Raw genomic sequence first — 18,256 nt, 5'->3', positions numbered from 1 at the left:
CCTTTTTTTCACAGCTTTTCTTCTTTTTAGTTGATACCCTTGATGATTTATTTTTTAATACATGTCTTAACCACATTTTCCTTCTGTCCATATCCTTCTCCAAGACTGTGGTTTGAAATAATATTAGAGTTCTAAGTCAAAGTTCTCAGCCATGTAGTCCTCAGGTCCAGAGGCCTGAAGGGAAAACAAGTGTTTGTTTGTGTAGCACAGGCTGCACTTGTCATAAGCCACAGCCTTTCTTCCAGTATTTCCATTTCTCTCATTCCTGTTTTTTTTGCTAAAAATAGCCATTTGTATTACCAGAATTTGTCCAGCCTTTTTTCATTTCAACTCTTTTCTGAGCCCAGAAGAAAGTACTCTGCTGCCAAGAAAAATGGCTGAGATTGCTAGCAGGAGATGGGAAGTTTGGGATGTTGGCTGTTGCTGTGAAAAGAGGCTCAGCCACTTGGCAAGAGAAAGCCCTGGTATTGCCAGCCTGATAAGTGAATTTCATGGGGCACAGACTTCCTGCAAGGCCCTTGCACAAGCTTCACACGTCACCCAGGGGTTCTTCTTTAGGAGATAAGTGCTTTAACCATTGTACTAACCTTTCAGTGGAGTCTGGTTTTCTCCATCCTTTGCTTTCAAAGCAAGTTCAGCTCTCACCAGAAACCATCTGTGAGTGGTGGGATAAAGGTCAATATAAACTGTGTAAGATTTCATGCTATAGATCAAAAGATGGAATAATTTAGCAAGATATCATTGAATAAAGTCTAATACAATAAATTGTCAACTGCACTCAGCTCCACTTCAACATTATGTAAAAAAGTCTTACGTCCAGCCCTCATTTTGCCTAGATAATTGCTATGAGAAACAAGAGATGAAAAGTCTTCCTAGTATTGCTATGTAGATTAAAATGGACTGATTTTTAAAGTTGCTGTGTACACAAGGTTACAACAGACAGTGTTTTCTTATTAGTGACCATCGTTACTGTAAGTATGTCGTACATAGATCTTGCATAGTCACATGTGTCTAGATGTAGATATCACATGTGTGAAAATATTCACCAAATGTGATATCTTATTTGTATTCATAGGTGATGACCCTGGCAGTGTTCCTTTTTAAAAACAAACTTAGTTTTCAATGAAATAGGAGCAATTTATAAAACAAAATTGAATGAGATATTTGAAATAGAGTGGTTCATTTCCTGTCTAGAATAAATAGGTAGAGGTCAGTCTCTAGACATCACCTTCTGGTCACTGAAAATAAAAAATGTTTCTTTATCTTATTAGTGAAAAATACAAAGCTTCATGAAACAAACAAAGAGAATATAAAATCTAGTAGGAAAAAGAACTGAAATTGATAAGATTAGATAATATTTTAATTTTGTAAATTAAGCTGTAGCTTCAGATTTTCATTCTCAGGATGCAAAATGTGGTCATTTAGCTAGAGAGAAATAACATATTCCCTTATTTTGTTTCTTCATTCGGTAACTGTCTTGAAAACATAGTAGATGATCACAAGCATCCACAAAAGATATTGCAGCTCATGTGTGACTAGCAGCCATGGAGAACAAAAATACTCTCTAGCTGGATGGAGGGCTGTGAGTGAGGAGGGGGCACAGCCTTTGGTGTGAGCCCCCCAGCCAAGGCACGAGAGGAGCTCCTGGAGCAGGAGCAGGCAGAGCCCAGCAGAGCCCAGCAGAGCCCAGCAGAGCCCAGCAGAGCCAGGCTTCCCTTAGGACTTTGCTTTTAGGTCTTGGCAAGGCACTGCCAGGCTGAGCCAGAATCTGCCTCTTCCCCTCCCTTGGGCTGCTCAAAAAGATTAGTGCAGCTGGGAGAGAAACTTGTTCAGGTTTTTGGGACTTGTACCAGGTTTTGGCTAAAGAGATTAGGACTTCAATTATGTTTCTCTGTTCTGCATATATTTTTTGATGTATTTGCATGAATGCCAGGTTAGTGTAATTCTTTTGGCTGAGGTATAGGAGTGGTCAGGCTCTCAGTAAGAAACAGTTTGTCCTAAAGCCAGTGCAAGTGGATTTCCATTCATTAGTTGATAGAGGCTGCTGAGAGCTCATGTAAACTTCTGTTACTGACATTTTCTTCTACTCCAAATTTAATAATTCAGTTCTATTTAACTGATGCCTGCATACACAAAGGTTACATCTGACATCTGATGTGCTGCAGCTTCTTGTAGACTTTCAGTATGACATGAAAAATGCTGTGGTCAGTCAGGTTCCACAGGCATCAGGCATCGCTGATTTAAAATTTTCAAGACTGCAGGAAGAAGAAAAGGAAGCAGAGTTGATTGGTCCCAGCAAACTTCTGAATCAGGAACCTTTTTGTTGTTGAGAGGTGTACTCTGTGTCTCAGATCTCTAATCTTTACCAGAAGAGCAAAGTGCAGTTGCAGAAGAGTGAAAGCAGTTTGGCAAAGCAGCCTGAGAAGATGGCATAATGTTAAGGACTCGGGTGTGGTGCAAGTGAAATTTGGTTTCTTTCTAGTACCAGTTGGATTGAATCTCAGGTTACAGGTGTGAATACCTACCTCAAGTAGATGTTCAGGAACAGAAGAAGAAACCCAGACAAACAATAGCACATATCTATAAACAATATTTTTGGTTATATTGATTATTTTTAAGTAAAATTATAAAATAATCAGATACCAGAAATGCAGTTGTCCCAGTCTGCCATTGAGAAATAGGTTGTGATAGAGGAGCTGAGGGAGCTGGGGTTGTTTACCCTGGAGAAAAGGAGGCTTAGGGAAGTACCTGAAAGGGGGTTGAAGCAAGGTGAGGATGGATCTGTTCTCCCAAGTGTCAAGCAGTAAGACAAGGTGAAATGGCCTTAAGTTATGCCAGGAGAGGTTTAAATTGGATATTAGGGAAAATTTCTTCAGGAAAAGGGTTGTCAAGCATTGGAACAGGCTGCCCAGGGAGGTGGTGAGTCAACAACCATGGATGTATTTAAAAGACATGTAGATGTAGTACCTGAGGACTTGGTTTGGCAGGGGGCTCAGCAGCGCTGGGTTAACAGTTCAACTCAACGGTCTTAAAAGTCCTTTCCAACCTTAATGATTTTATGAAAAAATGTTTTCTTTGTGGCCTGTAAAAATCAGTGTGTTAAATTTCAAGCTAAACATCAGCATGTCACAGTGTAGGGACTGACAAGCTTTTTGAATCAGGGACATAATTCTGGGTGTCCTATTGCCATTAGAATAACAACAACTTGGAGGAGTTCAGAGCAATATGACAAAAGCAAACAGAATGTTGAAGGCTTTGGTTGTGAGAAGAGTTCAGAGCTGAACAAGCAGTGAAGAGAGAAAAGAACTAAATTTCTATGCTTGGGTGCACAGATGTGTAGTTGAGCGTCACAGACATATTCAGCCTAAATATTGTCCAAAGCACCTGAAGAGTGAGACTTGATCAGATTGGGAAATAGTTTACTAAAGAAATAGTGGCACTTATTTTGGAATTCTGAAACAAAGCAATAAAATGCAAGAGTAATTGTCACTCACCTGGAGATAGATTTCTTAAGATTATATTTTTCAAGCTTTTGCTGCACAAAGTTGTCTTTAAAAGGGCATTAAGGCTTCATGGCATAATTTTGAATGTATTTTAGAGAAGCAAGTGCAAAACAGATTGTGTCATGGACCTGTACAAGCAGACTTCAGATGCAATAGCCCATTTACCTTTTATAGGGCTTTTCATTTGTTTGTTTCTTCAGTTTAACCTTTTGGCAGTCCTTGGCATTTCCTAAGGAGAACAGGACTTTCCTGCTCCTTGCACAGCTGGCTGTTGGTGCCAAAAGCTGTTTCATTTGTGGAGAGAGAAATTCTGCTGAATACCTGATGATTGCTGTCCTTAAGGAATTTTTCTTTCCTTTTAATCTAAAAGGTTTCCCATCCACTCCTCTTTTACTTTGCTGCTCCCAGCAAATTCACAACTGCTGCAGCTGCTTCAAACAGCTGCTGTGCTAACTCAAAACAGATGTCAAAGCCAGAGGTCTGACATTTAGTGGAAATCTACCATTAAATGCCACCTCAGTGGTTTATTTGACCCTGCTCAATAATGGGCCACAGAGGAAAACATTTTCATGCTGTGTTTGTGCCCAAACTACTAAATCTCCAGGGAATTGGTTCACAGTTAGAGAGTAAGATTGGCAGGATTTTCAAAGCCAAATTCATCTCTCCTGCAGCGCTGAGGACGAACAAGTTGCACCACTTCATGTGGCTCTCATGGTGGACCAGGCTGAGTTTTGCAGTTCTGGTTTAGTGGCAAATGCATTCTGTGAATGAAGCTCAGAGAGGTATTTAGGGACAGAAGTTCTGGAATTAACTGAAGCTGATGAGAGAGCTTCACAGATTTGCAAGGCTGGGCCCCTGCTGGGAGATAGTGAAGAAGTGGGAGCCAAAACTGGTTAGAAATGAGACCATCAAGGTTAAAAGAGCTAAGAGGCCATGACATAATGTGAGAGAATTTGGACAGAGACTGGTCCTCACAATTTTGCATGGTATTGCTTAACACAGCTGTGGTGTGGTGCAGTGAAATTACAAGATCCCCACAGCAATAAATGAATGGCACTAAGAATAGCACCCTTTTTTAGGAGTTTTATTTTTATCTCAGTCACATTAAAACATACCAGTCACATTTTCTCCTCTCACTTGTGCATCAGCCAGGCTCTGTCATGAATGGGACTAACGTCCTAAGTGGAACTAGCAACTTTCAGCACTGCAAATAATGCAGTTTCTCTTATTTTGAGAGCAAAATGTCTCATGGTGCAGACTTTTCTTTTCACACTTTACTGAGTCAGTGAAAGAGTACCCTGGAGTTACTGTACTGTAGAGTATTCTGAAAATACTCTTCCATTTGAGATACCCTGGCCTCTCCTGGATTGTTTCACCTTCTCTGTGCTGTGGTCCTGCATCCCACCACAGTGAGCCCAGGTGACTAAGATCCCTTACTGCTCCCCTTTTGCTCAGCAGAACTGATCTGGCTGAGCTTTTCTGCAGAGGGGACAGTGGTGGGGTGAACTAGGTCTTCCCTGTTTTATAATGCCCAGTTCTGGTGCAAACTGAGAATATGGTAGTGAATAAAACTTCAACAGATTTTTTTATGTTTTGTTTTGAGAAAAAGGCTCTTTGCAGACCCAGATCTCCCTTTTGTGCAGCCTGTCCCTTTCCTGAGCTCAGTGACAGGGGCAGTGCAGTAGTTGCTTTGTGGTCTCTGTTTTCACCTGGATTTGCAGAGACTCTTACATGAAGTTTTTGGTGGTGCCTCTGCTTTCAGGTTTGACGTGGTCTCTTACCTTTGCCTGTGATGCAATGCCATGTAGTTTTCCAAAAGGAAAAAAAAAAAAAAAAAGAAAAAGGAAAAACTCTTCTATTTTGTAAGGACAGGAAATGTTGATTTGAGCAGAAATAATAGATAATTAGGCACCCACAGATTGCGTATCAGTATTTGGATGCCTTACAGAACACACAGAACTGTGGCAATATAGACAATCTTCTTCCTCTGCAATTTATGCCAAACCATACTCCTTGCCTTAAAACTTCAATACAGGCATTCATTCATATGCAAAGAAGAAAATAACATAAAATCCATTAAACCCTTTTTAATCTTCCTCCAGAAGTAGCGTGGATCTTTGCTGCATTTAACAAATTCTAGGGCTGATTACTCACCACAGACTGTCCTCACCAGCTGTTTTGCGTAGTGCTGAGCTACCCCAGTTACCTTTAAATGCATTCATTTTCAAGCAGAATGCAGTCTGTCTCATATAGATTTAAATTAAACACTGTGTATCTGCAGTTGTAGGTGCTTGTGCAGACAGGAAGAGGTTTTTTAAGAACTCCAGTATTTTGCTTGTAGGCAGTTCCTTTTCTCTTCTTGACTCAGGTTAAACTGGACTCAAGCTAATCTCCCATTCCTGCCCCAGGACTCTTTCAAACCAAGCTGTACTGTGCTACAGTTTCTGGAGTCCTTAAGCTGACCTAAACCCTGGAGTTCTTCCTGAGAAAATGACCAAAGTGTGCAAAAGATTTTCTATCTTCCTTTCCAAGGATTTTCTATTACATGATTGATATTGGTGAGACATTCTCATCTCCCTTTTTAGAAATAATTTTTTAGGGAATTCGTGATTCCTGATAAAAGTGCCAGAGGAGGTCTCAGGCTGTGCAGACACACATGTAAGTCCTAGAAGGTTAGGCAGGCCTGTGGGGTGGAGTCCTTAGAACTGAAGTGACACCTCTCTGCACCAGCACGTGTGGCACAGACATCACTGGAGTCGAGATTTCACTGAGGAGCAGAATAAAAACCCATGTGCAGAGCATGCTGTTATTGAACCTATTGCTATCATTTTAATAGGAAGTGTGCTGCTGGGGAAGGGAGAGGGGCAGGAAGGGACTAAAATTCCCCTGTTCTGTAAGTGGTAACCTCTGCTGTCCAGGCCTTCAGAGGCTGCCCCAGCCCCTTCCATTGCCTGGAGTTGGTCAGACCCATGCTGGATGCCCTTCCTTCCTCTGGCCTCTCCTCCTCTCCTGCACTGCCTCTGCTCTGCCTTGCTCTGCTGTTGGCCCTTGTTCTGCAGCTTGTAAAATACCCATAAAGATGTTTATTGCCTCTCTTCCCTTCTCCTACAGCCTGCCATAGAGCAAAACCCAACAGCAATTAGGTTACCATTATGCTGACTGGTGTGTACTCCCGTATGTGGCTGTCTCTCTCCCCAGTGTCCCACACATCATTTAAAATTGCATCATTTACAGCAGCTCTGGGGCAAAGATCATCCTGCATCATCTGCTGCAGTGACTTTCTCACTAGGGCTGCAAGCCTGGCATGGCAGAGCTGCCAGCAGTGTGACAGTGACAGTGGGACACTGCCTCTGGAGACACCAAGTTTGTTACTGGCTGTGTGGTGGAAAGGTGGACAAAGGGGTGTTTCTGCTGTTGAGTAACACCTGGCTTCCCTTTTCTAAAAACAAATATGCTATGAGAAGTGTTTGAGAAGAATCAGCATGATCAAAGTATGGCTTCTGTGAAGGCTTGTTAGGAGCATCTTTGCAGCTTTGACTCCGTTTTGGTAGTACCTGAACATGATAAGATACTTTTCCTTTTTGCCCTTTTTTACTTGAACTTTTTTTCTCTCTGCCCTCTCAGTTTTACCATGCTTGCAGGTCAGCATGTTGCAAACATATTTTGCAATATATTTTACCCTGAATGTGAGCATGTTTCATTCCAGTGTACTTCTGTAGCTGTGAAATATATGTGTACACATAGGCATGTATATCAATGCATACCTCAGTGTCTGTAGGCCACAATACAATGTAAAGTGTCTGGGTAAATTAATTTGACATGGGGGAAAATGTTTCTACCACTTACACTGATTGCTAGAAGTACTCAAATTTGGTAATTAGGATGCTCAGAAAGTGAGTTCAGATCTTGTCTGCAGTCCTTATTCTCAACTGACAGGTGTGTAAGTTGGTGTAAGTAGTTTTCTCAAGTGTTTTTGAGAGGTTAAACCAAGCCACAGGTTACAGAACTGTTGTTGAATAAACCAGCTCAGAATCATCAGTGGATTTCAGTGCACTTTTGGTCTTTGCTTAAGCAGAAATGCATTTTTTTTAATGTTAAATTGCTAAATGGAATTTGAAGTGTCTTTTACAGTATAAAATATATGTTCATGTGTGGTGGTTTTTTTTTTTTCCCTTCCTTTCTGATAATTATTCCACTTCCTCTCTCTGTTCCTAAAGGAAGAAATGCCCCTGGAAAGCCAGTGAGAGAGGTTAGTGAGACGCAGGCTCACTGCCATGGCTTCTGTTTGTCACAGCTTGCTTTCTGTGCCCAGCATGTGTGTGACACAGCACGGGGTTGCTTGGGTTTGGTGAAGGGTGGGGGTGGATTTATTTTGCTCTGGGTTTTGTTTGGTTTTGCTGAGTGCATTCCCCATGTGTGCTGTAACAGTGGTGTACCTCTCAACTTTCAGTGGAGACAATGTCAGCTCAGGGGTCTGCATTTTTTACATGCTCTAGAGGTGGAAAATCAGGAACGGGGAGGAGAAAATAATACGTTGAAATTAAGCCTCTGAGTGATAAATGTTGTCAGTAAATATGCTGCAGTCATTGACTTATGTTCTGTTGCTCTTGTGTGTGAGCACAACAGGGAGACTGGGCTCTCTTGCTGTTCTGCTTACAAACTCACAGTTGTATTTATATATATGTGCCAGTATACCAAACTAATCTCCAGAGATTAAATGTTTTGGTTTTTTTTATTTCTTTAGAAATATGAGAGTTGAGAGGTATAAGAGATTCAGGTTTTTTAATTTCCTGATGTACTATTGCAGAAAGAAGAATGCTACTAACATTCACCAGCTTCACAGTGCTGCATTCAGCGATGCAAATGGGCTGTGGTTTTCACTGTGCACTGTGGACATGGTTGGTTTGATGCAAAATAGGTTTTGGAATTTGTGTGTCGCTGCTCATTAATGGAGGAAAGCTTTTTGCACTGTGTTGTCACAGCTCCTTTGAAAGCATTTCCAGAGAGCCTTGATTTTTCCTCTGTGAAGCTGCTCTTCACTTCCCAACCAGACAGAGCGTTTGAAAGATGAATTTCTAGTGAAAATTATTATTAAAGATAAAATATTCAGAGACTGCCTGAGTGCAGTTGCAGTAACTGTGAAATGACCTTTTCTGCACAGAAGATGTTCGGTGTGGATGAGGCAGGAATTGAAGGGTAACCTGGTTTGCAAACTTCTGCTGGTACAGAGGGAGGGGCTGGTGGAAACTCTCTTAACAGAGCTGCTGTGAACCCTCAGTCTCTGACAGGGTGTCCTGGGAAAGCCAGGATTTGTCCTGATGTGGTGCCTTGAAATACAGAGGTTCTCTGCTTCGGCTGTAGGTGCTGGAGCAGGTTCAGCTGCTTCAAGGTGTAAGACCTCTGGTGCAGATTAAGTCTGTCCTTGAATGGCAAGTCCTCTCATATGGATCAAAAAAGGGTGCTTGAGATGGCATCAGCAGACTGTACAAACCCAGAAGTGTAATGGAAAATACTTCACATTGAGCCCTGCTTGTTCTCAGCTCATATACTCTGAGAACTGTTCTCCCATTTAGCAAAAACAGGTCATTGATTTCCACTATCCTCATTCATATTCATGCATATTACTTTCAAAAATCTTCTTCTGCAGAGGGCATGCGGGATACAAATAATTAACAAAAAAAAAAAAAAAAATTCTAAATTGTCATGCTCTACCTGATCTGATTCCAGCAGTTTAACCCTAAAAAATTGACATCAGTGAACTGCTCTGCACTTTCTGGCTGAGTTTGTGCTCACTAATGGTTCCAGAGGGACCTCAGTAACTTGGAGAGCTGAATATAAAATTCAATTGTCCACCTGCTTATGAAGGACATGAGCTACGGTATAGAACAGCTTCTGCTTTAGGTGTGAGTCTGTACGTGCAAAGGCAGATCCTGTGGTTTAAAACCCACCTGGCCAGGTTTTGATTCCATTACTCACATTTGGTATTGTCTTTGTGTGTAATCCCATGGATTTTGTGGCATTACTCAATATGAATAAGGGTATCAAAACCCAAGTCACCAACAGGAAGGATTTTTCTTTTGTCAGGAAAGGGATAGAAATCTCTTCGGCTAGAAAAGGCTCTCTGTTGTGTTGGGATTTCTCAATTTACTTTCCATCCACTCTTTCAAGTCTGAATGTTTCACATTTATTTTTCTGACAAGCTGTAGTATAAAATTGGTATTTTGTTACTGTGCCCACCCCCGTGGGCTTTGATTCCATTAGAGTCTCTGAAGCAAATGCAGCAGATGTGAAACACATCGTTCTCTGTGTGACCAGCAGTGAGGTAGTTAGTGTCTGCAGAAACAGGTGTCTTCTGCTTCCCAAGCAAATGGCAGCTGTGGATTTTAGAAGTTGAAGTTAATACTGTCCATGTCCATTTTGAGCTTTATTGCTGCATTTCAAAGTGTCTACTAGTTTTTTTCTCACATAGCAGCATTTTTCAACCTTTCAGTGCCTCAAGCATGGATAAGACTTTCTCAGTTTTAATGTTAAAAAAAAGAATGAAATTAATGCCTTCTTTGATAGCATTACTTTAGAAATATGAATAATAATGGAAAGTTCTGATTTTTTTTTTTTTCTAAGTGCTTTCAGGACAGTATTTCTCTCATTTGCTTCTTAATTAAAAATGCCAGTGTCCTACTAGTACTAGAGAGGGCAAGTGAGTAGCATTCAGTGGCAACAGCAGAGCCCTGTGGAAGCAGTGAACTTAAACACGAATTTAGATACAGACATGACAGAAGGGGATGCACTCATTGCATATACAGTACCAGGAAATCATCCTGTCCTTTGTTCTCAGCTCTTTGCAGTCTCAATTGCCCTGACTGTTATTCCCACGTCCAGGAGAGGCAAAAATCCTGCTGGCAGTGCAGGGACACCCAGCTGAGGGTGTGCCAGTTGTGTGGCTGGAGCACAGCCACCACCTGCTCCTCTGGCCCGTCCTGCCACCCCAGGGCTGTCCTGGAGACCGTGGTCCCCCTGCTGCTGCTGCATTTACAGTCCAGCTGTCAGCACAAGCTGCAGTCAGCAGTGCTGTGTGGCCGTGCTCTGAGCTCTAACCTCAGATGGCTCTGGAGAACACATGAGTGTTCAGGTTTTAGCAGAGGAAATTGAGACCTGAGCTGGAGAGGGAGCTGTATCTCCTTAATCGCAGCAGCATGCATCTGGGCAGCTTTTGAGGAGGGAGATCAGATTCAAAGCATGGTTATTTCAAAAATATGATATCAACTAACAGACAGAAAAAAAGTACTATTGGACATTTCTGTGATTTTTTAAATATTAAGAAGTACCTAGGGATTCATGGATTCATAAGGACTTCTAATTGCCTGAACAGTGTAACAGTTTATACCTACTGTGGCACACATCTGAAAGGTTTTTTGTGTGTGTTTTTGGTTGAAGTTACTCTTCTTAGACCTAACTCTTTTTTGACAGAACAAAATAGTAAATTTCTGAGGATGCAGTTTAGCAGTCTGGGTTGTTCTAAGCCTACAAAAGGGTGATCAGTCTTCCTAGGAATTAGCAATATTGAAATCCTGAAGAGCCCTGGAGTTTTCTAGAAACAACAGATCACAGCAAACCTGAATGTGAACCCATCACCCCACGGGCAGCCTCTCACAGCTGGCTACCCAGTCACAGCATTGCTCTGGTTATACCAGAGGGGAGTGTTCCCATAAAGTCATGGAGTTGAGTCAGAGTTTCAGGTGAGCAGAGCAGCTCAGCAGCTCAGCTGGTTTGCACCAGCATCTCCCATATGTTCTTCATTTCGTATGGCTTTGTCACATGTTCACTTGTGATGGTATAAGTTGCTGGATTGGTCTCAGTCTGTGTGATGCCAGTGACAGAGATTATCCCTTACAGCTAAAATAAATGTGGTAGGATACATTTACTTTAAAATAAACTATGTTTTGACCAAAACTTGGCAGGAATCTTTCATACGCAGTTACTTGTCATGTTGATGAGGAAATTACAAGGTTTTGCTTCAGATGAATAGGATGGCTATACATTTATGATGTATGGATGAAATTGCTGATTGATGCATCTGTTTCTTTGCACATTAGTGCAGTTAGCATACTGTCACCAGATACCAGAACTAAGTATTTTTTTGTGTTGCTACCTGACAAGCTGTGTCACAGCACAGCTCACTGTCCAATGGGCAGCTTTTTGAATAGTTCTTGTTTAGATCCAGCCTAGTTTTGTATCATCAATGCTAAATTAAAAATAAAAAAAAAAAAAAAAGAACTCTAACAACCTTAAACAACCCAGTATTTGAATGTAGAGAGTGGTAGTAGTTCCCCAGAAGAAAAAAGCTCCTGAGGTTGCTCAGCATGGAGAAGAGGCCTTGGGGAGACGTTTCAGTACCTTTAGGGGGTTTATAAAAGGGAGGGACAGGGGCTTTTATGTGGGCAGATAGTGATAGGAGAACAGGCAGTGGTTTTAGACTGGAAAAGAGCAGGTTTAGACCAGATGTTAGAAAGCAATTCTTAGCTGAGGGTGGTGAGACACTGGCACAGGTTGCCGAGAGTCGTGGATGCCCCACCCCTGGAAGTGTTTGAGGCCAGGTTGGATGGGGTCCTGAGCAGTCAGTCAGTGAGTGGCATTCCTGCCCCTGGCAAGGAGGTTAGAACTAGATGGTTCCTAAGATCCTTCCAACCCAAACCATTCTATGGTTCTCTGAACAGTTCTAAGGTAATTTTTTTCTATTCCATAAAAGCTGCTGAACTGAGATCACTCCGGCTCTTACTTACTGTAGGAATGTCAGCAGTGCATGACTACCACAATATGCAAGCACTGGGAAGAGGGTGGTGAGTCTGATTTTCCCCACAGGGAAGGTTCATTCCTGCTCCAGTTGTGTCAGCAGGGGAATTCACTGTGTAGGTGTGCAATGGTCAGTCAGGCTCCAGCATGTTACAGCTAGGGACTGCATGAAAGGTGTATCCTGGATGTCCTGGTCATGTCCTTCCCTCATTTGGGTTCTCCTTCCTCAAGGACCATGGGGAGGACTCAGCATCCAGACTAACGCAAAAGCATTTCTGAGAACCAGAGTTGTGGGCAGATGGCATTGCACTTCCTGTGTTTTTCCACATAAATATTCTATCACAAGTGCTCCCAGAGAGTAAATCAAGCCCCCTTAGGCCAGGGTGACATGAAATTTTATTGAGTAATACTTCACTTATAAATGTTCACTTGCTGGCACTCTGCAGCATGGAGACTTCTTGAGTTGGAGATCATGTGCACTTTTTTGCATCTAAATAAATCTTTCTTCAGCGATTATTTTCCAACTCCTCTTTTAACTCATTTATGTGTTTGGCCTCAACAGCAGCCTGTGGCGATGAATTCAGTAATACAATTACGTGCTGTGTGGAGTATAATTTCCTTCTGCTTGGTTTAAGACCTTCTGTCTGCTCATTCTTTCTTGTCCTTGCAAGAAATCTTGAACACTCACTCAGTCCTTGGTTTGGATGCTTATCTTGTATGGTGGCTAGATCTCAGTCCTGTTTCTTCTTCAGTCATACTTTTTCAGGAGGGAGACTCCAGATAAGATTCAGCTGTTTAAACCATGAGTCTCTGTCATCTGAGTGCCAGAGGGGATTTGAGACAGTCATAGAAATCTCAAATCTCACACAGGACTTGCAGGAGAGAGACACTTTCCTGAACAGCAGTGGGAGAGCAGACAAGGCGTGCCAGGGACTAAAATGCCAATTTTTGGCAATTCAGTGTCCCCATCCTTGAGTTTCTTTGGTCTCCAATTGTGATGAAGCCCATTCTTACCACCCATCACCATTTGCTGCACTGGTGACATGAGTGTGAGAGGTAGCAAGTTTCATCTCCAGAATGGTACTGTGTGTTTATTCATCACTTCTGTGTAGGAGGTTGTGGTTATACCATCTTAGGACTTTAGAATGGTTACGGGTGAAGGGAAATGCACAAGTGAACCCCTGCATAGTAGTTAGCTGGTAATCATGGCATCTTTGTGCTGGACAGTATACTGTCCAAAAAGGAAAGGATATTTTAAAAATGATTGAATGAACTAAGTGGCTTAGTTGGGTCATCATTATATCTATCTTTGCAGGTATCCTGCTGAGACCTCTTGGCTTTATTGATTTAGTTAATTATTGCTGATTTGTTTGTTTCTCTTTTTCTCCTTGATAGAACATTGGATGCTCAAACGCTTGCAGCATCAGTCAGAAACGCTTCTCTGATGTCAGTGGACTTAATTGTTGTTTTTGGTGAACATTGATAATGATGAAGCCCCATCACCAGGGGAGAGATGGCTTATTTGCAGGGTGGTTTGCCATAGCTGTTCAAGCCAGTGTTGCTGTTGAAGTGCTGTACAAACCTGGCAGCTTTTGCTAATGACAACCTGTTGGACTCATCCAGGAGATTTCTGGAAGTCTCCTCTGGGGACGGCGGCGAGCAGCACATGGAGAACGGCGGATCTGTGACGTTTTCCTATCCACATGCTGCCACTTCCTCTTTATTTAATTTCCTCTTTGACTTTCTTTTTCAGGCCACAATGTAGGGAGCCTTTTCCACATGGCAGATGACCTGGGAAGAGCGATGGAAACCTTAGTGACCGTGATGACCGACGACAAGGTGTTAGAATAGCAAGATGTGTTTTACAACTTCAGGCGTTCCGCATGGTTTTTATAATATTCATACTACAAAGAGGATTAGACTGTAAGAGTTTACAAGAAAACAAATCTATATTTTTGTGAAGGGTAGTGGTACTATACTGTAGATTTCAGTAGTTTCCTAAGTCTGTTACTGTTTTGTTAACAATGGCAGGTTTTACACGTCTATGCAATTGTACAAAAATTATAAAAGAACTACATGTAAAATCTTGATAGCTAAATAACTTGCCATTTCTTTATATGGAACGCATTTCGGGTTGTTTAAAAAAAATTTATAACAGTTATAATGAAAGATTGTAAACTAAAGTGTGCTTTATAAAAATAATTGTTTATAGAAACCCCCTTAAAAAAAACCACAAAAAAATATTCTGAGGCAGTGCATTTGTTTAGTATCATTTCAGCTCTGTAACAGTATCAGAGAGATTCATGTCTTGTGTTCTTTTCCTTGCCTATCCAAAAGAAAAAAAAGGAAAGTATTTCCTGCAGTGATACCAGAAAGGCCACCTTACGTTTCTCATTGGTTTTGTCTGACTAGGGCTGGCTTAGAAAAAATAACCAAAAAACCTGAACTTCCAATGAAGGTAATTACATTTTATCTTTCCAATAAAATTTAGAATTACATGACTTACTGTCCTGGTTTTGGACAGCAACTAGCAATTACACAGCTAGTTTGCAATAATTAAATGAAAGAGCACATTATATGACAGAGCCTGCAAAAAAAATCAATTAAAAAAGAAAAAACTCATAAGAAAGAAGGAAAGGAAATGAGTTAACAACCATCCTGTGTGCCAGTGTTTCCTCTGCTGACTAAATTCCTGGATACTTTTAGTAAAGGAACACTGACATTGCCCTTACTGGTTTGAACCCTGGGGCTCAGCAGGGCTGGGGACAGTTCTCCCCCCATTGTCACCTTTGCTGCAGAGGAGAGAAAAGAGGGAGATGCTCCCCCCAGCCCCCTGTGGGGTTGGCTTCTGACCCAAAGCACAAGTAGGGTACCCAGAGAGCTCTGTCCAGCTCCCAGTGCTGGTAAGGAGCACGGAGATCCTTGACCCTCTGGAAGAGGAACCCAGAGCTTCCCACTGTCCTGTCTCATCCTGCTGCAGCAGCCGGTCCCAAGGAGCTGTGGTGCTGCAAGCCACCTTTGGGAAAGGCTGTGGAAGAGTTACTGCTGTTCTTGCCTCAAATGGTGATCAGGTGAAGGTAGTCACACTGCTCCATGAGTATTTAGCACCAAAACAAAGACCCTGGTCCTTTCTCCTTCTCCATTTCTCTGTACAAGTAATCCCCTGCACAATTAACAATAACATGAGAAAGAGAGGAGTTGATAGAGAATCAGATTAGCCAGCTTGACTGCAGCTCTGTGAGAGAGAGGTTTGGGTATGAGGTGCTCTCAGCAAAAGCTTTACCACTTCATTTTCTTAACCAGCTTTTAATTTTACCATAAAATACATAGAAACACAAACATCTGACATTATATTGCAAGCGTAAAAAAAAATCTGTTACCTCTTCTTGTATGAAGTGTAATTAAACTTGGGAAAGATTTTATTTTGAATGCTAGTTAACATTGAACATGGCTAGTCATGCTATTTCTACCTCACTTTGGTTTTGTGGTGTTCCTGACAATTATGTATGACAATGTTACATCATCACCACGTGTCCATTGTGTGACCAGGTCTCATTGTTTAAGTAATAACAACGTTAATCATTTACAAAAAAAAAAAAAGTACAATCCCCCCCAAACCTCTGCTTTCCTAATAAAGAGCTTTTTAACACTTTACTACAATAGGAACCCTCACTATTTCTCATGTCCTTTTTTATCAGAAGTTTTAAATTGCAATTTGAGAAAGAGATGGGTTTCTTCTTTTTTCTCCTCCCTTATACATTAAACCTTCTCTTCAGAAAAATTTGGAGGAAAAACAGATTGCACGATTGTTTTCATCAGGGTTTTGTTTTGTTTGTTTTACTTTCTAGATCTTAGTTTTGGAGTGAGTCTGTCAAAAAGTATTTAAAAAGTTGAAAGCTTTATTGCTGCTTTTTTAAGCATAATTTGGGAATTATTTCATATTCCTTATAATGACAAAGTATTAAACTGTAAAACATAATCAGTGTAGTTGAATACATAAATACCATATGGCATGTTATTTCATCGTTACTCAGTATGGTTTATTACTTGGATATCATAATATATTGTGTTTTAACACCAACACTGTAACATTTACTAATTATTTTTATAAACTTCTGTTTTACTGCATTTTTTCACAACATACCAAATTTCACCAAATATATGCCTTACTATTGTATTATATACTGCTTTACTGTGTATATCAATAAAGCACGCAGTTATGTTATATAAAAGGTGCAGGAGTTTTTGTGCCTGTTCAGCGCTCACCCAGCCCATCTCCCCAGCAATCCCTGCCATACTGCACTGGCCAAGCTCCCTGCTGGCATCACCCCAGTGCCTCACTCCCCCTGGTTTGGGATTTTCTCCCTGCTGAAGTTGTGAACCTGCTGTGCTCCCCAAGCTTTTGGGGGTTTGTCAGCCACGCTTCCTGCCTCATCCCTGACAGGACCTTCAGACCAGATTGATTCAGCCCAACACTTGATGGTCTCCTTGCCACCAGGCATAATGTTAGGAAAACCCTCTTGGGGGCTTTGGGAAGTGTGTGTTCCCATCAAAGAGGCTGATCACACATCTCCCTTATCTAGGAAATGTGTAGGCTTTGATACCCAGACTCCACTCAGCTGTATCAGGATGCTGCCTTTGATCTACCTTTTGGTGGTAGAAATAATTGATGAAAAATAGTAAAATACAAAGGCAAAACCAGCATGTTTGCCTATGATTTCGATAATACAGTGAAGGAGAAGGTGGGAATTTCCTCATTTCATTCACTTGAGGAAATAAATACACATCCCACATCTACTCTCCCAGACTCGAGTGACTCTGGATTCACTCCTACATAAGTCAATCAGCGTGTGCTTTGCTGTACTGAAGTACTTTGCTGTACAATCCACAAGGTACAGCAGCCCCCTGTGATGACTCTGTTGAATTCAATTAAGCCAAGAGGGAGGATAGCTCCACACCTGTGACCTGTGATTTACGACTCCTGACACCCCATCAATCAAACCTAGTGCTCCTGAGTGACTCTTAGGAATGTTTTCCTCATGTATGTTCAGCAAAACATCCTCCTTAAGGACTGACTGGTCAGTGTGTTTGCTCTCTGGGCAGAGGGGAAAGTTAGTTCTCTTTGATTTCATCTGCCTTGTTAGTGTGCTGCCATTTACTCCTTGACTTCTCAGTCTTTGCACTATCTTTTCAATGGATGGATGGATGGATGGATAGATGGATAAATAGATTAGATAGATAGATAGATAGATAGATAGATAGATAGATAGATAGATAGATAGATAGATAGATAGATAGATAGATAGATAGATAGATAGATAGAAACCCTGAGGCCCTGCTAGCCAGGTCAGCAGCACTGGGGGGGTTGGAGGTTCCCTTCTCAATGAGGCCACAGGTCTCTCTGCTCCCCACAGCATCACACAGCTCAGGGCAGGACATGTTCGTTGCCTGCTGCACTTTGGGAGCCCAGCACACCCTGCCAGCCCCATGGGGCTGTGTGGGCAGCTCTGCTCTGCTGCAGTGATGGGACAGGAGAAACCAGGGAGGGGAACAGCTAAACTGAGTGGAAAAAACACCAGTGTCCTTTCAGCTAGGATGGGGAAAAAGAGGGAAAGCAATGGTGTGCAGGATGCATGGAAGGTCTGCAGCTGCCCGGGTGTGTGATTCACTCCATGGTGGTGCCTGCAGCAGAGCATCCCTGGCCTTGCTGGGCTGGGTACACGTAGCAGGCACAGTGCCTGGAGTGCTGCATGAAGCACAAATGCTTCCAAACCCACTCACATGCAGCAAGAGCTGCCTGCCCACCTTGCCCAGTGGCAGCTGCCAAGCTACTGTGATGCTCCATACAGTCACTTTTGCACCTTTTGCAGTGAAGGACAACTACCAGATTTTGTGGGGTGGGACTGAAGTTCTGACACGCTGCAAGGATGGGATCTTTCCCTCCTGCAAAGGTGCAGGAGCAG

The 18,256-nt window shown here is 42.0% G+C and overlaps 1 protein-coding gene across 27 annotated transcripts in view; it reads left to right on the top strand.

Annotated features, from left to right (window-relative positions):
* The window catches only part of DMD (dystrophin), a 1,135,802-nt gene extending 1,119,277 nt beyond the window's left edge, over positions 1-16,525 (top strand). For 17 of the 27 annotated variants that reach the window (XM_072937290.1, XM_041719931.2, XM_041719926.2 and 14 more), the window contains one exon: positions 14,047-16,525. In XM_072937290.1, the coding sequence (XP_072793391.1) occupies positions 14,047-14,144 (98 nt within the window). In that variant the 3' untranslated portion in view covers positions 14,145-16,525. Of the gene's footprint in view, positions 1-7,720; positions 7,753-14,046 lie in introns of all 27 variants that reach the window. The other 10 variants (XM_041719923.2, XM_041719932.2, XM_030287150.4 and 7 more) reach the window with 2 other exon arrangements.
* The last annotated feature ends 1,731 nt before the right edge of the window (positions 16,526-18,256 follow it).

The sequence above is a fragment of the Taeniopygia guttata genome, chromosome 1 (assembly GCF_048771995.1).
Source record: "Taeniopygia guttata chromosome 1, bTaeGut7.mat, whole genome shotgun sequence".
Classification (NCBI taxonomy): Eukaryota; Metazoa; Chordata; class Aves; order Passeriformes; family Estrildidae; genus Taeniopygia; species Taeniopygia guttata.
This window is presented reverse-complemented; position numbering and strand designations above follow the sequence as displayed.